The sequence below is a fragment of the Montipora capricornis genome, chromosome 3 (assembly GCF_036669925.1).
Source record: "Montipora capricornis isolate CH-2021 chromosome 3, ASM3666992v2, whole genome shotgun sequence".
NCBI lineage: Eukaryota > Metazoa > Cnidaria > Anthozoa > Scleractinia > Acroporidae > Montipora > Montipora capricornis.
Genome location: NC_090885.1, coordinates 73,278,607 through 73,301,106, shown reverse-complemented (window position 1 = coordinate 73,301,106; position 22,500 = coordinate 73,278,607). Strand labels below are relative to the sequence as shown.

Here is a 22,500-nt window from a genome sequence, read left to right as displayed (position 1 = left end):
AATTTTTCCTATATACACCTGTTAATCGTACATGTTTGTTTCACTGGCCAATGAGTCTGAAGTCATGACACTTTAATACAGCCATGCTTTTGTGATGTTTTGTACAAATTCTGTGGCCATTACCAGGGGTTTCATTAGAAACCTGTCACTTGCGGTACTATCTTCTATGTTGTCAGAAATTTGCCTCTCACCGCCGGTTACTCTGCGTTGATTTTTCATTCAAACCCTTGTGAAAGAAAAGAGCGACCGCCGCTTACATTGATCAGCGCTGGCATCTACTTCAACAGTTATTGAAACCACTGGTTTACAAGTGCCTCCAATGACACGATTAATTTTACTGATTACCTTTGTATTTAACTGGAACATTAAAATTATCACTGGCATCTTAACTCAGTCAACAAGCAGTTAAGAGGCATGTGGTATCCATATTTCAGTCGCAAATTGCAATGGACCCCAGTGCCTACTCTGAGAAGCGAACCCGTCCCACATTAGAACAACGCCTGGAAAGCATTATTGGTGGAGCAGCTCAATTGGCAGACTCTATCTCAACAAGAGATGACACGCGTGACAAGATCATTGCTAGTTGTAACGGAGTGAGACAAGCACTTCAGGATCTCCTCTCAGAGTACATGGATCATGTAAGAGTTTTTGATAAATTTTGTGCTGTTCAACTTTAGTTTTTATTAACTCAAGTAGTCCTGGCACTGAGCTTCTTATCCAAATTGAAGAACTCTAACAAAATAATAACTAAAACTTGATAATATCATGATTTGTCAGTGGTGAGCAGAAAAAAAAAATTATATGTTATTGATCTGACAAATCACGATATTTTGCGATAACCGAGTTCAATAATAATATTATCATTGTTTCATCATTTTATGACTGAGTTTGTTTTTCACAATTCCCAACAATTAAATCACTTTCTGAAAGCTCAGGAAAGTGAACTGCCATTTTCACACAAGAGTGTGGTTTCAATTACACATGAGCAGAATATTATTTGCAGCAAAACACTTATTGTAGGCAGTTATTTGCAGGTTATGTGGTGGGCTCTCGGCCCACCACATAACCGTACTGTATAAGTTCTGGTTTGTTTAAAAACCCTCTTAATGTTTTTTCCAAAAGCATATTAGTTTTGTTGAGCTCTCACAGCTAAAAGAATTGACATGTCTCTCTCTTTTATATGCCACCTATCTATTAGCTGCCTCTTGGACCATTGCTGTTAGGAAGGTTACCTGTGCAGTACACGAAAGGAAAGCGTGAAAAATTCTGGCTTAAACAAGTTTGAATATATCAGTTTAACATATTTATCTATACTTGAAGGCTACGGGTAAGAAAAAAGCAACACCTGGTGGATCACTAGATCAAGCTTTAGAGAAAATGTGCAAGAGGACACGGGAACTGCGAGGTCAGGTAAATGAAACTTTTATAAATCCAATAGAAAGCTCAGTGAATAAGAATAATTTATAGCAGTTATTATTTTCTTTGAAAAGTCATTTTAATATTCTTAACCCACATCCAAAAGGACCAGGAGATGAAGGTGCTTTAAGTACATGTAAAAAACAGGTACAAAATTAATGACAACTGCATGTGACTTGGAAACCCTATTAGTTAGTAAATTTGACCAGCAAGACTGGCCATAGTACAGCCTACCCAAAGCCTGTTGATGTAAAGAACTGCAACTTATTTCCTGTTTGTAGTTACGCCGTGCAGTTGTGGACCACGTATCTGATTCTTTCTTGGAAACCACAATGCCATTGCTTATGTTAGTTGAAGCTGCACAAGCAGGGAATGAAAGAGAAGTAGAGGAATGTGCCAAGCTGTTCACTGATCATGCTGCAAAACTTGAAGAGGTGATTCCTCAGTTTAATTAATACTTTCTCAGAAAATCTAGAGAATCTACTGGTTCCTAAGACTGAAAACTTTGAATTCTTTTTTACAATCTTGTTAATAGTGTTTGTTACAATTCTGTAGGTGGCCAACCTTGCTTGTTCGATGTCAGTTAACCCTGAGAAAGTTAAGATGGTGAGACTAGCAGCCAAGCGCCTGCAAAGTCTGTGTCCTCAAGTGATAAATGCTGCTCGCACTCTCGCTGCACGTCCCCACAGTAAGGTAGCACGTGAGAACATGGATGTTTTCAAGGAAGCATGGGAACAGCAGCTGCAAGTCCTGACTGAAGCTGTTGATGACATTACCAGCATTGATGAATTTTTGTCAACAACAGGTGACTTTTGTTAGCCTGCAAACTTTCTAGCCAAGTTTACAGGGCACGTACATGTAGCTATGATGCTTAGTTCATTAGACAATGATATACTATTATAAATATTATTGGCTTGTTGGGACTTACATGTAGATGGTCAACACATCTCTTTCCCAGAAAAAGTATGGAGGCCATGAAATTCAACCTCAGCAACTGAGTACCGGTAAAGAAATGTACATCGAATAACGTTGGAGCCACCTGAATTTTTCAGTTGTCTGTAAGACACAAGTGCTTAGAATGCACCTGGACACAAAAACTCAGCTTCAATGTGATTCCATAGGTGCGAAGTGCAGACGATGAACACAATGCCACCAATGGCCCCTGTAACCTGCATCAGGCAAAAACAAAGGGTTTTATACAAGTAAGTTACATTTTGATATAAAAGAGTAAAAAAATCAAACTCCTGGTACCCCCTATATGGTTTTTCAACAGAGGCCCACATTCTGGAAGATGTGAACAAATGTGTGCAAGCTTTGCAAGATAAAGACCCGCAAACAGTTGACAGGACTTCTGGACAGATACGTGGCCGCACTGCCAGGCTTGAAGATGTGGTTACTGCCGAAATGGAGAATTATCAACAAGGACCTTACACTGATAATGTCATGAGGGCTGTTTTGGTTATGCGTAATGAAGGTACATTACTTGTATTGTTATTTGCTCCATTTTGTACATGTATGTCATATTTTTAATTTTTAAATTTAATGTGGCCAAATGCAATTTAGGTTATTAAGTTAAACTTGAGACAGTGTGGGTCAGCAGTTTCCTGTTTAGATTATTGGAAGCAGTCATAGGCATTTACAGCTCTCTTGCATTTGTCAGCACTTTTCCGCACGTGTGCGTGCGTTCACCTTATTCACTGTTTTCCCATGGAGGGTCACATTTGCCAGTTTTCTTCGACCCTCCTTGCCTTCCATGTGGTGAGTATTGGGTAAATTATATATTAAGTTTTCCAGTGGTTAGCAGTGTGACTGTGTCTGGGTGAAGGCCACTCACAGGGTTGTCTTGGTTACCCTCTGGAACAGGTTGTGGGGCCAAGCAGCCTCAGCTTCTCAGGCACCTCTCCTTGTCTGATCATGTCACTCACACAGTCTTTTTAACATAAAGAAACAGGCTCCCATCTAAGCATGAAACGGTCTTGTAAATGATTATTTTACTGTGGCTTCTGTGACAGAGAATGTCTTGCAAAGTGTTCTGTTGGGAAAATCCAGCTGCCCTGACCAGAGATGGACCTTGTGATAGAAAGGGTTCACTGCTACGGAACACAGTTCATTTAATGCAATTAGATATGTTTTTTTGTGTTTTACTCTCAGTGATTCCACACTTTGCTCAGATTGTTGAGCAATCAGTGACAACTCTAGCCAAAGATCCCCATGGTGAGGTGGATGAAGCACAGTTCATTGATGTATCTAAGCTGGTGAGTGACAAAAACGTTTTTCACATCACTGTGAAAATCAGAAAACTGTGAACACTGGAAATATTTATGAAATTTTATTGTGTATCATGTAAAAAGCCAATGATACTCAAGAAAACTAAACTAATTACATGTACTTTGTGGTTCCATGTCGCTTCTGATTAGTTAAAAATCAAATCAATGTGTGAATGGTTTTCGAAGCCGTTTGGATGATCTTGCTCAAGAATTCAAATAAGAATACATACAGGGGCTTTTCCAGCATACAGTATGCCTTTCCCCCCCCCCCCAACCCTTACACAACCCCCCTCCCCTCCATCCCTTTCCCAATCTGTGGGCTCTGGTCCCTGGATTTGTGTCGATGTCACATTTAACTGCTGCATGCAGCATGTGGTTCTTTTTGTAATGGGACTCACTGTAAATAAGATTTTGATAAGATCAGGATTGATTATCCTGATAAGTGTTTCTCTGCCCATTTTGGAGTGGCAAAACCAAAGCGTTTCATTAATTTTCTCTTGTTTGCTGTCATGCTGTTACTGTTATTGCTGTAACATTGTCTTCAACAATGACCACGAGGTGGTTTCTCCATTCTACCTGAGTCAAAGTAACATCCTCTAGACCTTCACAACATTCTTTTAGACATAAATATTCCACAATGGCCAGGAAACATCAGACCTCATGTTGCTATCCATGAGTCTTGGGGCAACAACTTTCTCATTGCATAAGCTTACCATTAGTGCCTCTTTAAGCAAAGTGAACATTTGATAAACTTTTAGCTTTCAAGTTGCAGCTTGAAATTAAGTCTCTTACTTGTTTGGTTGTCAAATAAATAGAAATTTCTGTGGCTGTTTTTAGGTTTATGAAGGCATCAGGGACATCAGGAAGGCTGTGCTGGCTGGAAGAGTAAGAAAACATTAATTTTATTTTACCCTTTCACAAATACTGTGGTAGAAGCAAGAAGAACCTTGTTTTGAGTTATAGAGTTATGGTGTTTTCTTAAGCTTTAAGTACTTAATTTAACTTCGTTAACAAGTAGGAGAAGCGTACTCAGTGCTTGTCGTGGCGCTGGCATTTATGGGTGTACAGTGTGGTCTGCATTAGCATTTGGCATTTTCGGGTGTTGCGTTCCTGTTCTGGGAGTAATGTCAGAGACTGTTCTGGCGTTTACTGTGTCAGCGGTATTCTGATGTGGTCTGTGTGTGTACCCTTTGCATGTGCTCGTAATTTTACTCTGCACAGCATACAGTTGTTTTGTGTAGCTTGCATTTTCTAGTGTCCTCTCCCTTCTTTTCCCTTTTGTAGTATTACTTACATGTACTTGTTAACTACATATACATAGTATGTTCTTTCCAGTTCAGTGTGACAGGTACTAGAGCTGTGGCTGGGTTTGTCTGGCAGGGTTGTGGCTGGGTTGCAGGTAGGGCAGGCTCTTGCATGTTCTACCTGCATAGTTTTGAAGGTACCAGTTCCAGCCCTCGCGTTCCTGGGCACCCAATCATGTGCGATGTAGGCCTTAACTGCCTTTACCGATATTGGTCTCCTAAAATTCTTATCATGGCTTAATTTTCCAGAGACGTGATTTATCAGGAGTTGGGGAAGAGGTTGAGATGGAAGATAATTCTCCTGAGCTGTTTGCAGAGGCTCAAGCACGAGCGAGGGAACAAGCTGCCTATGAACAACTGAAAGCTAGCGGTATGTGGTACCAGTATGTTGTATGTTTCATTGGTGGAGTCTTTCTTTGAAACTTTGAGGCAGTTGTACATTGCATGTTTTTCCTATATTTTTGAGTATTAAAAAGAGTTCGTGCTTTTGGAAATTGAGTTACGATTTTCTTGAAAAAGTGAATTTTTGATCGAAAAACTTAAAAAGTTGTTCCTTGTCTTAACCAGATTTCCAAATGGCAATAAAGTATCGTTTTTCAATTTGAAATGGAACGAACAATATGGAGAAACCAGGCAATGGAGATATGAGAACTATGGAATTTGAGTTTCAAGGATCAGATTGACAGGAGAGCATGGTTTTAGTTGTCCTAATTGTCGGAAAGAAACCACAATCATAAATTATGTAAAACCTCCAAAATCCCTTGAAATGTTAATTCAAGGAAGAGAAAGAACTACAAAAGCAATCATCATCATCATCATTTCCGTTATCTTTATCATCACCCAGGTCATCAATTTTATCAGTTTGTTCATCATCTTGGACCTTAAACCACATCACTTCAATCTCTGCTATAGATCCAAAATAATATTTATGTTCTCAAGATAGCCGCTTTTTTGCCGATTACATTTAATTTCCAATACTTGCCACATTCCAGGTAAGGTTCAGTTTGACGTGCGTGCGGAGGGAGGTGAGGACGAAGGTGGAATGGGTGTGTCATCAATCAAGGTCAATGGTGTGGAACACTGCCCAAGGAAAGTAGGACACAACGTGGTAGTTCTTGATCCAATTGGTGAAGTTGTGGCAGCAAAGAATTTCAACACCAACGCAGGAGAGGGTCCTGCAATGAAACAGTTTCTTGATCAACTTCCAGAGGATCATGTTGTTCTTGTTGCAACTCAAGGTGTCAATGGTAGGGAACAAGGTATGTACATTGCAACTATATATAGATGTTTGAGGTGTAATAAGGCCGTGGAAAGGATGCTTTGCGGCAAGCGAAAGGACGACTGAAAAATCAGAGTTCTAGGCAGGATTCAAACCTATGACCTCTGTAACACCAATCTGATGCTCTACCCATTGAGCCACGAGAACCTGAATGGACAATGACTGTATCTTGCTGGTCTGCTGGCTCTATAGAGTCGTACTCCTACAAATTCTCAAATGCAACTATAGATGTTTAAGGTGTAATTTGTCTAGCGTTCCTTCTAGATCTCCTTATTTTCCCTCTATCCTACTCCAACGTGAGTCTTCTTAGTGGCACGCTTGCTCAGAGAGAAGTTGGCAAATTCTGCACCACAGAGATACGTTTATCAACTGGGGTGATATGGTAAATTGACCACCGTAAAAAAATTTGAAAGGTGACGTTTCCAGCGTTAACCCTTCGTCAGCGCGAAGAAACTAAACCACTTTACCTATTTTGAAATTCTGCAGCAAATGAGAAACCAGTCTTTTGTCTGACAGTGAAATATTATCGGATGTTTTCTGCAATTGCGTTTGTACCAATGAAGGAACTGTCCGCCATAACCTTACGGGTGGTAGATAACCATCGATGTGTTCAGCTTTTGTTAACGATGGGCCCTGATTTTTGAGCGGTATACAAATTGTGTTGTAAGTGATTTGACCATTGCCTTGAGTTTTTATTATTACCACGTGCAGTGATTTGCTCAACGCGTCACATAATCAACCAATCAGAGGCAAACTTACACGCTTTCCCTTGCATAGCACCGGTTGCATGACACATACTTTGATTTCTGATTGGCTCATTTGAATGACTCCCAGCCTCTGTCGTGATTGGCTAAAATAATTTCTTTAATTTTTTGGTTTTACAATAACAATTGTAAACCGCCCAGAAAGCATCATGTTCAACGCTCGCTTGTCGTTTAGGTAACAACGTTGGCGCTGCTGCGCCAGCGCTGGAGCGTCTTGGAGCACAAGGACCGTTTGACCCTGGTTATCATGGATCGTATGCTTTTTCTGGCTGCACTGGTGCCTCACCCAGATTTTACACGAGAACAGAAGTACGTCCCAGATACCATGGACCCTCGATTGTGGCGCAGGTGATACCAACTCCTGCATTGCAGAAAGGTGTGTCTCGTATTGTTTCCCAGGAAATATCAAAAGACGCCATCTTGGACAGAAATCTACATGCTCGGCTTAAAAGAGCCTTTAAGTTATTACACACTCGTAGCATACTAAAAGACTTCTCTTTCCTAAACCAAAAGCCTTTTTAAAATGTGCTCTTACCTTTGGCTTCCATTTGTCGATGAAAACTAAGTTCAACTGAAAATATTGGCCCAATGGTGCGCCAGTACGGACCGAGCGCAGCGATGTCCTTTCAAAAACGACCGAAGGCTAAAATTCCCCAGTAGGGTCTCGAGCAGGTGAGTTCAGTAAATTGTTTATTATATGGCATCGTTTTTTTGAGCGATCGCACACTTCTCCGCTTGGTGAATGTGTAATTTTCGTCTTCTATCAGCGAACTTTCAACGGGTAACCTTTTACATGTAAAACTAAATTCCGGGCAAGGATCTCATGGATATACACACCAACCTTAACTCTAAAAAAGTAACCATTCTAAATCAGTTTCTAGACCTAAACATTACTATAGCAATAAGATAAACGGAAGTTTAAACTTGGTCACTGAAATGGGCTCTCAGACTTTATCTGTAAAATGAGAGTTTAACCTAGGGGACTATAATTGTACTGTCGTGATGAAAAAAAAGATTAATTCCGCTCTTTGAAAAAATTTTTGTTTTTCGTTCAACTTGAATAGACCGATTCGGCTAACTCAATGTTGTACCCAATTCAAATCTCTCTGGTGTATTCGTTTGCATGGTAATGTAGCATTCAAATATAAATGATATGGAAATGCTTGGAACAAAACGTTTAATTCTCAAAGTATTTGAATTGGGTACAACATTGAGTTAGCCGAATCGGTCTATTTCCCGGGAGAGAGAAAAGATACGGAAACGGCCCGTTTCCATGGTAATGGTCCGTATTGTAAAATCCTGACCGAAATCCAGCCAATCCGGTGCTCCGTTTGGCCTTAGAATTGCTTGCCATATGTACATATGTATGTATATAATATGCCATATGTATATATATATATGTATATATTAATAATAAGGTGCATTGCCTTTCACGATTCCTACAAATCGGAAAAAATGGTTTGAAAGTTTTATAGAATGCTTTCTCCTCTTGAAACCGACACTGACAAAGAGCTGAAGTCATAGTCGGAGTAACCGTTTTACAATTTTCGCCAAAAGCGAAGTAGAAAATCACTGTTGTTAATTAATCGCACCCGGTTTTTCCCGCGCTCTGACACTGGCGGCATGGATTCTCTTCAAAATCTAATTGGTCCTTCTGTCTAGTTGGGTATTCGCGATTGGCCAAAGGAAATTGTAGGGGCAAGTGTGTGGGGAGGTGACTGAACATAGGGCGTTAAAGGCGCACATCTTTCGACATCTTGATAATTTTCACATCTTGACAGGTTTGGTGAAAGTGAGCATCGTTGCTGAGGGAGAGGACGATCCAAAGGGAACAGGCCGAACATCAATCAAAGTCAATGGAATTGAGCGATCACCGATGCTCCGGGGACATAACATTGTCGTCTTGGATAGCGACAGAAACTTTATTATGGCAGCGAATTTCGACACGGCTGATTCATCTAAGGGGGAGGGAGTGAAAATGGGAACGTTCTTACAACAGCTTCCCCAGGAGAGAATAGTGCTGATTGGTACCCAAGGAAGCACTGGTAAGTACTGGGACATCTTTAAGTGCATAAATAAGATAAAGTGTGGTAATACTGCGTATCACAATAAATGAAGTAAATTTAGGACTAGAAGTTTTCTGTGCTTTGAAAATGCGTGAATTCCCTTCCACTACAATCAGAGAGTAATGTTTGCCCCTTTCACCACCAAGAGCCACACGTATAGATTTACTCTGGCTATGCCAGACGATTTAATGCTGGAAAGGGTTAACTGATGTATCAAGCGAAAAAGTTCCTTCTCGTCCCGACGCTATGAAAAAATGCACTTTAATGACGCCCTGTTGGCTTGATAGTTCAGTTGTTAAGGGGGGGTGGCCCTTAACTACCAAACTGTTTCTATGGATCCCTTCAACTGCACAGTTACCATTTTTTGCCAAGTGTGTTCTATTTAACATTTGTTTGTCTGGTTCGACTCACAACCATATTTGGCAAATCACGTGACCAAAACAGAAAATGCCTTAAAATGAGCGAGTTAACTATATTTTTCACAATTTTTTAACGCAGCAGTTGCGCATGCGCATTCTGATTGAAGTAATGTCAGATTTCCATTGAAAAAGTTTCTTTATAGAACCACCCATGCAACCTTTTTGTAGGGCTCTTTGACTAAAAATCCTCCTTAGCAACTATGGTCTTTCTGTAGTTAAGTGCCACCCCCCTTAAAGCGATCAGTGCGAAGTGCAATGGCATGCTCATTGGTTCGAGTTTTTGTCAAGCCAGCATTTTTCTCAGGGTCCACGCTATGCCAGAAATTGCAGTAAGCTACTGACAAACTGAACGTTTCAAAGAGAAATATTTTTATTTGAATTCCATTTACAAACCTCTTGTCTAATAAAGATCTTTTTTGAAACACTAAAACTTCTGTATGTTAACGGATTCGGTGTCAAGGTAGAAAAATTCCGCCCGCTCCTAGAGCCAATCAGATTGCAGGATTCGCAAAATTCCGCCCGATCGCGCATTGAGAAAAAATATTTTTTTACGTGTTAAGTCTCTAAATGCTGGTGCACTATCAGTTAGGGGACATTGTACATTAAACTCAAATCAAATGTTCTTTTGAGAAGACGGGAAAAAGCGTAGTACCCAGAGAAAAACCTCAGAGCAGAGTAGAGAAGCAACAAACACAACCCACATATGTATGAAGTTGAGTCTGGGATCTAACGCGGGCCATATTGGTGCCCTGCTCCCCTTACAGATCCTTGCTCAATTTCGATAAGTTCGTTAAATGTGCCATTGCTAATTTTTGCAGGTACCTCAGTGAACGATGCGAAGGAGGCACTTTATGACATAGGTGCTTCTGGAAATGTTCATCCCGGGTTCCATGGCTCTTGGGCCTTCGTTGGTTACACTGGCCCTGAGCAAGTCAAATGGGCTAAGGTGGTGAGCCAGCCGCGATATAAAGGACCAGCTGTTATCGAGGAGATGATAACCAGTCCATCTGTAGAGGAAGAAATAAGTGAGTTATTTACCAATCTTGAGGTTGTGTTATAAACCAGTTCATTGGCAGGCAATATATTATCACTCGCTTTGAGTTGTTCAAATTTCATATAGGCTAATTTTTAGCATAGCGCACATCCTCGTTCCTGAACGAAGGAACTTGGGTGACGAGCTCATCGTTAGAAACTGAAACTGCCCTCCGTACTAGACTTAACAATAGAGAGTTTAAGCTGCGACGACGAGAACGACTACGAGTACGAGTTTAGCTCATTCTCATAGTCGTACTCGTTGCCCACTCGTTGTCGAAAAAATAAGGTTAAGCATACATGAAAAACGAGTATTAAAATAATGTGCCGCCTTTTTTAAACTTTAGTGGGCGCTTTTACGTTCAGCAAAAAGTCTATGAAAGCGCTACAAGAGCAAGTTTAAAAATAGTTAAGATTAAAACTGCTTAGTTCGCTTATGACAACTTGTAAAAGAGATAAGTTTAGCTTACACATGAACGAATTTCGATCAGAAGTCGGTTTTTCAACTTTTTATTCGGTTTTTTCGTGAGTAAAGTTTGCGCCTACCAAAGCAAAAGAAAATAAAAGCACACCGCTGATAATTAGTCTATCGAGTTCCTGTCAGGATAAATCTGCTGAAAAAATCAACTGTAAAAAAATCGAATATTTTCCTTCTTTCGTTTGTTTACTTCATGGCGAGCGCGAACTGGCTGCAGTTCCGAAAAGCAGTTGTAACGATACTAATAATCCGAGCCCATATCCTATTTTCACCATAAAATTTCAATGAATATATATATATATATATATATATGTATGTTAATGTCTGTATCACTCCTCTAAAGCAAAAATAAAGTAAATTTCAACGACTTTAAGGTCGGCGGTCCAACTCGTTTTCCCACTACGACTTTTCATTTCAAACTCGTCGTGCTATGAGTCCGCAGTACGAGATTTTAGACTTTGCGCATGCTCTTTAGAGCTTGCGTCCAGATCTCGTATGCGTAGTCGTACTCGTCGTCGGTGCTACGAAACGACGGTTACGACTACGACAACGTCACAAAACAATAATATCATTGGTTAAAAGAGCATAAATAATCGTGCTGCCCGTGCAGGACTGATTTTAGAAAGTATGTTGGCGGTCCTCTGCATAACGACGACGTGAAATCACCAAATTTGAGGTTTTGACGACAACGTAAGCATGGAAAATAGAATATTTAATTCTCTGTTTTCACTTTAAAACCGCTCGTACCAATGTATTTGTAGGATTCTTCGCCCATATTGTAGGACGTGAACGAGACTTATGATCGAGCCAAGTTATATTTTGAGGTGACGATTTCGTCGACCATCGCCGTCGTAGATGTACAAGTCCCCAATAGGGAGTTTAAGAAACCACGATGGCTGCAGCCACGAAAACGTCACTTCAAAATATAAGAGTGAGCTATTCTAAGTATTTCATGATTATTCCATGTTGTTTACATTATACAATGTGGACAAAGCGTCCTACAACTGGATTGGTACGGAAGGATTTGAAGTAAAGAGTGAGACTGAAAGATTCACTTTAGTTTGTCCACATGGTCGTCAAAACCTTAAATTTGGTAATTTCACGTTGTAGTTTTGACGAGTACGGGAGAGAAACGTTCAAAAATGCGAGCAACACGATCATTTTGGTTCTTTTAACCAATTTTGGCGTTGCCGTAGCCCTGGTTTCTTGATCATGAACTCCCTAATCCTGGCAGTATAGACCGTTTTCACTCACGTGATCAGTAAACTTGTTTTTCAACTGAAACAAAAGAAAACGATTGCATGATAATATAACTCAATTCCCGGAAGATTAGTTGGGAACACCAACATGACCGCCGTTCCATTGTTTAGGGACACCAAGATGGCCGCCGTGACGTCAAGTGAAAACACTCTATAGCCGGACAATAGACCGAATGTATAACTGGCGGCCAAAAAAATAATCCTTTGTCTTTGTGCTAATTAGACCCAATAGCCTCCTTAGCACGGCCAAAATACAAATGAAAGGTTACTTTAGAACGAGACTAGTTGGTCTGATTAGCACAAAGGCAAAAGAATATTTTTTTCGTCGCCATTTATGCATTCGGTCAATTGTCACGTGAACCACGAACCACGTAAAGCATCCGAACTAGTAATCGGAAGGTCGTAGCTTCCACTCCTGCCGAGCAGCGCTCGGATTTTTTGTGGGACGTAAAATAACCCACACGCTCTTCGCAAAGAGCGGGGCATGGTGTTCCCGGTGTTGTGGTCTGTGCGTTGTATGGCCTAGTCTTCGTTACGCTCACTTACCCTCGGGGATCGGCCTGTGTTAGGTAGTTCGTATCCTATTGTTGTCTCTCAATGGGCTTTATCGCTGAATGCATAAATGAAATGAAGGTATATTTTCGTTATGTAACTTGATTGGAAAGAGAGAGAGAGCAATCGTGAGTGCTGACCCACTGTAAGGGCTGACGTCAGTTTGAAAATGGGCACTCTGATTATCATTACCTTGAAGAAGGTCTCGAAGCAAATTATTTCGAGGATCTTAACAGAAGGAATAGATACATGTAAGCACGTAAAACTGCCAAGTTTACTACGTTAATGGCGTATGAATTGCTTGCTTTGGTTTCGGAATGGTCTGTGGAAAAAAATGAAAACGCAACTTTTGTTAAAGGATTTTCATGAACAAAATTCACTTATTTTAGATAGGTTTACCTGAACTGACGTAGAGGTGTACCTAACCCTTACGGTCTGGATGATATTATTTCTCGTTGTACAGGTGCCATGAATGCAGCCGAATCGGAATATGAACCAGTTTCTGATTATGAAGGAGAAGGAGCCGTGTCCGATTACGAAGCACGATCCGAATTTGATGACACTGATGACTGGGACAAGGACAAGAGCATGTCCAAGAGAAGCGCAAGGGTAGGGAGAGTCACAGATTAAAGTTTTCGGGGGTATTTACATGAGACCGGGACGAACAGGAAATTTTTGCAACCGAGACGACTAAAGTCAGACCGGTCTGAGTTCATTGTCAGGCCGGTCTCATGTAAACGCAAAGGAATAAATGTATGGAGGCCGATAGTAACTCGTGCTGGTCTTTTGTAAATACCCCGTTAGTGTAGGACCAAGGGTTATTCGAGAGCTTTAACGGGCAACAACGGTCAAAAGGCGTGTATAAAAGTACAAGTTAATGAGATAAGCCAAGTCTCTGTGAGTTGTGAAGGGTTTTTGTGGGTATCTTTTAATGTGGCCTTTCAGAAAACAATAAATCCTTATTTCGTCATTTGCTTAAAAGTGCATCTCTATCTGTATTTGATTCGTGCGCCTGGTTTCAGTCTTGAATGTCGTTCGTAACTGTCCAGAAAAATCGCTTTTCCTCAAAGTCCCTTTATACATGGTGTTCTTGTAAATATTATAAAACACACAGACGCTATCGCAGTCAATTTTTCCATAAACTATATGCTCCTAACTGATACAAGATTGTATCAGCTTTTTGAAACGAATTATTGTAATTTAAGTGATATTCCGTTGCTGCCAGTGGAAAGCGGAGGCGTCCCTGCAAGCAGCTGCAGTTTGTATTTCGTGGCATTTTCCTTGTGAAAAGCTTGGGTTGATTTTAGCAGTTGCCCTCCTCTTCTTATTGTAATTTCAATATGTCAAGCAAAATCCAACTATTTAAGAGCCACTGGGATTTAGCATTTTTGCACAATGTTGGCAATTTCGATGTGGTGTCTTTTTGCTTGAATAGTCGCTCATGAGAGCTTTGCCGGCAGAAGAAAAAGCCAAGATTGAGCAGCTGACTGAGGGACTTAAGCTGGAGAAGAAGAAACTAGACAGAGAGTTGACTAAATGGGACGAAAGTGGAAACGATATTATTATCCTGGCGAAGAAGATGTGCATGATGATGATGGAAATGTCAGACTTTACAAGGTGGGCAATTATTAGTTAACGCAAGTTCAAATCCCTTGCTTTAGCGATGAAACTGTTGTTTTAAAGTTTAAGTCAGTAACACTTGTATGACTACGCATTTCCGCAATAATATAGATGGTTTTCACCTAGCCTACAGGGCTGGCGTATTTTGATGGGATCGAGGGACAATGCCGCCATCTTGGATAGTTAACGTGACGAAGAGCTGGGGAGAGTGAAAAATGTCCCAGGGGAGAGGACTTTCAACTTACACTTGTACTAGGGGAGGGGGCAGGGGGAGTAAAATACCCCTCCCCTATCTCAGTCTCTCGCGCCAACCCCTCTCTGCTTTCAAAATGGCGGACTTGTGTTCGAAACATTTAGTCTTGACAAGCCTCTGCTGCCAAAAAATGTCGGCTCTGCAGGCTAGTTTTCACATTACGTCTTCGCCGTCATGTTGGTGGACGAAAATAAAAGATCTCTCATGAACTTCTTTTGTTCGTTTGTACATTCCATCATTGTCATCTTGGTCTCAAGAGATTGGTTGAAAACCGTCTATATTCACTTTTTGCCCCCGCTCAGTCCTTTGTCCCATTTGATTGGTAACAAATGACTTACTTTTTTTACTACCGTCACAGATATTTTTGATTATTTTCTGCTATTTACGTTTTTCAGGGGAACTGGACCATTGAAAACAACTATGGATGTTATTGACGCTGCCAAGGTACCGTGCTTAGGCAATTTATTTTCAATTGATCGGTTATTGGCTAACTTTATTTTGAATACGAACGATTGTGTGCTCATTAAAACTTTTTTTTTTTTCGTTTTAGAGAATTGCCAAAGCTGGAGCCAAGATGAACCAGAAAGCGACCGAAATAGCCCAGAGGGTAAGTATCGAACACTTTCCAATGCGACGGTGTTAAGAATATTGACTAGAACGATTACTTCCGCTCAGATTGTCAAATCATCATATAAGGCACTGCAGTCGCCCAAAGGACGTAGTACTCCATTTCAGTAGTGGCGTGGAGGCAAACGTAAAGCAAGATAATTACTCTGGCCAATCACAACAGAGACAGACCATCCAATTAGCCAATTATGACGTAGCTTGCGTAGCTTTGGGTTTCGTGCGGAGCGCCCGAGCGAGTGGCGAAGCCGCGAAAACAAGCGGCAGATCTCCACTCCGTTTCAACGTCGCGGCTTCGCACTCGGTCGAGCTCTTCTCACTTAGTACCAGCGTCGGAGACTAATCATTACGCAAAGAAAATACACGAGGTTAGATCTAAGAGTGGGAAGGAGCGACCGGGGAAGTCGCAATTGATTTTGCTTTGCCTGGGAATTGAGAGAATGTGAGAATGTAGTGATAGGGAAAGAAAGTACCCGCAGCGTAATTTTTGACCGGAAGGCGCTTTAACATTTTTTTTACAATTAACAACGAACATAGACATTGTCTCTCTTGTTTTTTCCTTAGTGTCCTGATTCAAGTTCCAAAAATGACCTGCTGGCTTACATACAGCGTATCGCTCTCTACTCCCACCAACTGACCATTACAGCGCGAGTGAAAGCTGATGTACAGATGATCAGTGGAGAGCTTGTCGTATCAGGGGTAAGTTACGTTATTTCCGGCATATCCACTGAGACAACCAACCAGAAGGGTGCATAGTTATGATAGTGAATCACCGATGGAGAAACGATCGAGGCTCCTAATATCACATGAATTAAAAGATTTAAACTTTGAACTGCAAAAGACTCTGATACTACTTTCTTTTTTTCTCAGTTGGACAGTGCAACTTCTCTTATCACAGCTGCCAAGAATCTTATGAACGCTGTCATCTCAACTGTCAAGGCTTCTTACGTCGCAAATACGAAGGTAAGATTTTCCCTCCTTTAACATAATAATATACTCGACTGGCCGCTTCTCGTAAAGCCGTGATTCCCAGGTTTAACGAAGTAAAAATGGTGAATGGAAATAAACTTAGCTTAAGGTATGGGACTGACGGGAGACACAAGGGTTGGCCATTTACAAAAGACGCGTAGTTGTTCATCTTTTGGCTACCAAGGACAACTGCAGGTAGTTATCAACGGAGATCTTTGGATTTTCAACTGAGGCCCTCGTCCACTTGGCCATGCTGTTCTCTTTGCTTCAAGTTGTATTTTCTCCCTTGTGATTCTTAGCCCTGGAATTTCAGCTAGGACTATCATACTTCGACGCCAAATAATACGCTTTTTGCAGATACAGCGGCCATTTTGAATTCTGTTGTTTCGAAAGACATTAGGGCCGTTTATACGAGAGAAAATAAGCCACGGCTTACTCTGGCCGCGGCGTACATAATACGCGAAAGGAACTATTTATACGAGTATAAACTCCCAGGCCAGGATAGAAAAAGCCGTGAACGTAGATTTTGTACCATTTATACGGGGTGTTCGCGTCTTATGTAAGCCTCGGCTTATTTTCTCTCGTATAAACGGCCCTATTATGGGATGCTCAGGGGGCAAATTAATACGCATTTGCTCCCTGTGCATCCCATAATAGCTATTTGAAACAATAGAAATCGAAATGACCGCCGTATCTTCAAAAAGGTCTATTGATTATTGATTGGGGCCCTTCATGTCCGTGATTCAATTATTTTGTCCCTCGTCGCTCTAACAATTTTTTTGTGCTATCACATGCTAATCGTTTGCTTTTTTCTTCCCTTCTGCAGCATAAATCGGGAGAAGCAAGGGTAAGATTTCTTGAACTTCCTTTTGTAAAATGTCAAAGATGTCGTTATTCACAAATCTGACATCGTCAGCTGACCATGTGAAAATTTGAGAGGGTCGGGGGAACCAGACCGAGGGATGTATTGTTGCATCGGGAAATTACAGTGTTGAACGTGAATAACGTGGAAAACTGAACTCTCGCACGATGACGAAGCTATTCAGTTCACATCATGAATCCGGGGCTTCCTTGCTTTGTAAATATGGTATTTACTAGCTTAAATAATGACCTATTCCGGATAATACACTTGAACGCCGATTGGAGCGCGCCTTGAGGTTACGTTCCACGTCAGCTTTTTTGGGTGGTTACAGAAGGATAAATTTACAATAATCAGCGATCCGTTTTCATTCAGGGCAATTTGTGCGCAAAGACAGCTGTTCATCGTGTGGTTAGGACATTTTGTCGTCTTTGGTGTGGATTTAGGAGATCAAAAGTCAACGTTGTTTTGTGCATAATATAATTATATATATAAACTTTAAAAATATGTATATATAAAAATAATAATGATAACTATAAATACGTCACAATTGGTTGACCTAATTTGAAAAACTTTTTCATAAGAATACATAATTGTCATAGCCATTTTCTTTTGAAAAAATAAAATGAAATTGTAAGAGAACGTTAAAAATACTAATCCTAAAGTTTTGCTTGTTCCTTCTCGATTTCAAAATCATTATCATTGTTATTATCATTATCAAAATAATGACATTTTTTTTTTTGCATTTTTGTGTAGACTTCCAGTGTCACTTGGCGCATGCGTGCTCCAGAAAAGAAACCACTTGTTAACCTTGACAAAGATGACCGCATACCACAGTTACAGCGGGCGGAAAAAGTCAAACAGGAATCACCTATACAAGCGCTGTCGGAATTTGACACTTCGGAGATAAAAAGACAACCCGACTTCTACTGAATAATGAACTCTGGCTTCTCTTTTTAAGTTTGACAAGCATCCCTTTGTTGGAAAATTAGACTACGTTCGCTTTATTAGTAAGACTTTGAAGTCCACTTGTATAATCTTGGTCTTGCTTTCTTTGTGGGAGGTCAGATAAGCAGATGTTTCTTAAAGGTGCTAAGCAACCCTTCAGTTAAGTTTAAAACAGTGCCTTGGTATAAGGGAATTCGGTGTTGATTACAATTTTTTCCTCGGCCAAGCTAATTGTGCTTTTTGTGAATCCTCCGAGAAGTCAACTTGTAGCCCATTGTAGAAGGTAATCTTTAGTAGCTTAGTTTAACAAGGTCCTCTAATTTTCTGAAGTCAATTTCAGTAGCAATGCGCGTTTGAAACAAGTTCTTATGTCAGTCCAGCAAGACAAAATGTCATCATGACGTCAGCAGATTCCCCTTGAGGTTAGCATTATTAACAAAGAGTTGCCGGCATAACGAACGTAGCCAAAATCCTTGGTTTGTACACACATTGCAATTATAGGAAGAACTTTGCTGTAAGATATTAGTTTTAAATTTTGGGCACTCCTTTTTAGAAAATACTGAAAGAACGAATGGAGTGGTCCAGGTACAGAGTTGCTTATTTCACTTCGAAAAATTCGTCAAATTGCGTCTTAAATAAGGTATCCTCAAGGGTTGGGTTGAACGACAGGGGCCGGTGGCTCGAAGCCTGGTTGGCGCTAACCGTTGGTTAAGAGGTATCAAAACCTATAGGTTTCCATGGTATTTAACGCTGGTTCGCGCTAGCCATGCTTCGAGCAACCCGGGCAAGTTCCTCGAAAGTTCCGAAACGTTACGGGCCATTTTCGGGTGTCACAATTCCCTTTGTATCTCAAGAATAGAGAGGATTTAGGTTGTCAAACTTCACAGTCATTCTTCTTTTTTTTTGCCGTGAAAACATGTGAAAAGATCCGATTTCCAAAACAAGCGGTTGGCAGTTTCACAAATGGCTTCTCGGGCCCGAAAAGTTTTCGGGACTTTCGAGAAACGGGTCTCTGAAGGAGAAGGAATTCCAGAATCGCCAGATTCTCTAGAAAGTCTTTTATCTCCGGGTGTTATGTACAATGGAGAATTCAATTTCGCAAGTTTTAGTTTTCTTCCCTCATCAGTCACACTTTGAAACTCGCACTGAGCTCGAAGTCACGTGACTTGCTATCTCATGTGATCTCTGAATGTATGCAAATGCAAGGTAGAACTTTACCCTGAAGGGCATCCAGCAATTGCTTTTCCATTATTTAGGTTGGACTATTAATAGCGTGAAATAGGCGCATACGTCCTTGGAATAGAAGAGTGAGTTGAACTCACCAACCGTTCTGTTTGGTGGAGAAGTTATTTCCCTTGAAACAATTGTAAATGATGTACTAGTTTTACGTCATGAGAAGAGAGCTTAGTCAACAGCAACGTGAAAAACGGAAAGTTTATCATTCCAAGTCGTTTTATAGTTGCACAAAACTCCAACGCCGCGCCGTGATTTTCTTGTCTCTTTCAGGAAGCGTTGCCGTTGGTAAAAGCTGCTGCAGCTTCGAAAGCTAAGAAAAATTCTGTTGCAATTCCAATAAAGTACTTTGAAGGGGCCAGCCTAGAATAGGAAGGTTCTCTGCAGTGTTTTCTCTTACAAAATGAAGTAAATGTTGTTGATACCTCTTGGGACCTTATGTTTCGGAGCACCACCAATGGAGCACTTTTAAATGAACGGTCAAAAGATCACACTGTGTTGTATTGGCTACTGTTAGTAAATATGAACTTACAATGGTATAAAAAGGGTCGTTTACTGTTGTGAGAACTTTGAACTGCTTTTAAGGTCGACAAATAAAGATTTGCCATTTCGTGATGCCGTGGAAAGCCGAGTTGTTCATGGGGGTTAGACATGTGAAAGGAACTTTCCCAACATTTTCCTGGGCGAAACTTTAACGGACAACCATAATATTCGCAACACATCTTGACTTTGTGTCGAACAAATTTTCAGTGGAAAACTAAGGGAAACCAATAATGGGTGTTTTTCACTAGAAAATTACGAAATCTACATGTCCTCGGGGTGGGCTATCAAACCATCCTGTTTTACTTACTACTCTAGGAGCCAAAGTAAAGTCTGTCTTCGTCGAACAAAAAAAAACTTCACAATTCCCATGGGCTAATGGCTCCGGCACATATCACCTTCCACCCTGAACCTACCCTCGAAAGGTCCATTTGTCATTTTGAGCAAATACATGTATGGTCCACTAAACAGTTCGTCGAAAACAAGACCACGTTTCATACATTTTCTTTCCAAAATTAGTGAGTGATATTAATTAAGCAAGTCATTCAGCAGCACCGGATTGTTCGACGAACGATCAACGCTTGTCTCTCCAACGGACAAGCCGTAATAATTTATTCCTGATTACATAAAAAACCCAAAAGTGATAGTTCATGGCCCTGAACTGACAGGACAGGCGCTTGTGTGAGAGCGCAAAGCACAAAGATCCTCCGTCCCATTCGCAGTACGTTTATGTGAATGTAAAAATAACTACACTGGAGCACGGACAAGTGTGGAATAAGCATGTAACAACGTGTGACCTTAGCACACGTTGGAAATCGTAAAATGTGTCACTGTGCCACGGATGGTACCCGATATCACTTTCGAATTGTTCCACAAAGGTGGAAGACCAGTTTGCACTCCAGAGTCACTTTGAAAATAACTATATCCTACTCTTTCAATCAGAACTTCCCATAGTTGTGCAATGAATTTTGTCTTTAATTCCACTCCGTGTAAGATGCTTTGCAGAATCTAGGCAGAAGATTTGATTGTTTAACCAGCTGCCAATGTCCTCCTCTGTAATTCATCGACATAACTCCTGAGCCGGCCTTGTGCAATTCCTTCAATAAAATCTTTTCTTTGAATCTTCCTGTCGCTTTTTGTAGACGTAGAAAGAGATTCCAAGTACACACACCGCTACAAGAGCGATCCAGAATATCCAGGTGAAAACCTTTACTGTCCTTGAAGAGAAGCTGCCAGGCACGTCTTCGACGCGTTCTAGAGAAAAAGAAAAAAAGACAAACCCATTAATATCATATCCGCCTTCCTCCGTGTGAGTTTTCAAGTCTAATTTAAAAACTTTTCAGGGAACCTTTACACTTGTTGTACACTTACACTGTATCTCTGATCATGTAAAGTGGAAGATGTTCTAACGTTTGGTGGGGGGATCCGCTCGGCTTGAACGTGTGAAAATTGCTAGGACCTTTCGGAGCAATGTGCCGCAATAAACTTGCACCCGAATGTGCGATATCAGCGGCAAAAATGCCTTTGTTTCGAGATTTAAGACGTAGCTGTGCACAATGAGCTAGGGGCTGGCTTATGTACATGTACCATTCATTTGATCATTAACTTTTCTTGTGTCAATCACATGTGCATGTTTACGTGGAAAGGCAACATATCCGACGAACAAACGCACAGGAAATTCGATGGACATGAAACTGTTGTTGCTCTGTTTCAACGAAATATTGGAACCGTCCAAAGTTTTTTACAAAAGTGTCTGTGTAAGAGACTTAAATATACAAGAAGCAGATAAAATGTGCAAATATTTTACGTACCCCTCACTGGTTCCGCCCCTGAGGCAAAGGGAACAACAATGGTGCGATCTTCGTCTTTGTTATCATCATCAGCAGCTGTTACGTCAATTTCATAGAACTTCATGGATATGATATCATGATTATCTGTGAATTGCACAGAGCCAGTACATTTAAGGTCGATCAATCAAACAAAGTTTAGCCGGTACTTCAGAAAAACGAGTTTCAAGTCCTTTTCGTATTCCAAAAACAGTGTTTGGGGTGCGGGGGAAGTACACGAACATTTATCTACATGCAATTACAACTGTAAACCTCAATTTAAGTTTCATTTGTAGTTATCCAAGATATGCTTAATCAGACTTTGACTAACCGCGCGCCCTGGAGGTAAATACTAGTCTATCTTTAAAGTGTCTGGAAAGTAAAACCAAGATCCTTGTGCATTCAAGTTGTTGCCGATACAAGTCAGGCTCTCTGTATTTACCCACAATGAGTGCAAGATCAATTCAAAGTTAGTAATTCCAGTTTTATCGATCGTTGTTTTTAACTGTACGAGCTCAATTGCTGACGAAAATGAACGAAAAGCATTCCGCGATATATTAAAAATTCAGTTCTAAACAAAAGGCATCATCTCGAGGTTCTGGGGAATGAATGTGAGGACTTGTATGATGCCTTTTATTTTGTTTAGGACCGAATTTTAATAAATCGAAAGTGGGCTATTTCGTGACCATTCTTTGATGAATGTTATTCACTGTTACGGAAATTTAACAGAATATAATTATGCCATAAATGCCAATTGACACTTACATATTTTACTCTCTCTAACACCAGACG

At 40.6% G+C, this 22,500-nt stretch overlaps 2 protein-coding genes across 3 annotated transcripts in view; one reads left to right on the top strand and one right to left on the bottom strand.

The window, feature by feature from the left end:
• Nucleotides 1–19,957, top strand: part of LOC138044019 (catenin alpha-2-like) — a 29,213-nt gene extending 9,256 nt beyond the window's left edge. For both annotated transcript variants that reach the window (XM_068890598.1, XM_068890599.1), the window contains 20 exons: nt 435–638; nt 1,321–1,410; nt 1,698–1,850; nt 1,972–2,221; nt 2,690–2,890; nt 3,568–3,671; nt 4,521–4,568; nt 5,237–5,357; nt 5,980–6,246; nt 7,206–7,406; nt 8,812–9,075; nt 10,334–10,540; nt 13,300–13,445; nt 14,272–14,453; nt 15,105–15,153; nt 15,260–15,316; nt 15,898–16,032; nt 16,204–16,296; nt 17,129–17,149; nt 17,918–19,957. In XM_068890598.1, coding sequence (XP_068746699.1) covers nt 435–638; nt 1,321–1,410; nt 1,698–1,850; nt 1,972–2,221; nt 2,690–2,890; nt 3,568–3,671; nt 4,521–4,568; nt 5,237–5,357; nt 5,980–6,246; nt 7,206–7,406; nt 8,812–9,075; nt 10,334–10,540; nt 13,300–13,445; nt 14,272–14,453; nt 15,105–15,153; nt 15,260–15,316; nt 15,898–16,032; nt 16,204–16,296; nt 17,129–17,149; nt 17,918–18,094 — 2,970 coding nt within the window. In that variant the 3' untranslated portion in view covers nt 18,095–19,957. The remainder of the gene's footprint in view (nt 1–434; nt 639–1,320; nt 1,411–1,697; nt 1,851–1,971; nt 2,222–2,689; nt 2,891–3,567; nt 3,672–4,520; nt 4,569–5,236; nt 5,358–5,979; nt 6,247–7,205; nt 7,407–8,811; nt 9,076–10,333; nt 10,541–13,299; nt 13,446–14,271; nt 14,454–15,104; nt 15,154–15,259; nt 15,317–15,897; nt 16,033–16,203; nt 16,297–17,128; nt 17,150–17,917) is intronic.
• Nucleotides 19,820–22,500, bottom strand: part of LOC138044021 (vesicular integral-membrane protein VIP36-like) — an 11,871-nt gene continuing 9,190 nt past the window's right edge. Inside the window, exons 8-9 of the mRNA XM_068890601.1 lie at nt 21,694–21,816; nt 19,820–21,136 (exon numbers count right to left, since the gene is read on the bottom strand). Coding sequence (XP_068746702.1) covers nt 20,982–21,136; nt 21,694–21,816 — 278 coding nt within the window. The 3' untranslated portion in view covers nt 19,820–20,981. The remainder of the gene's footprint in view (nt 21,137–21,693; nt 21,817–22,500) is intronic.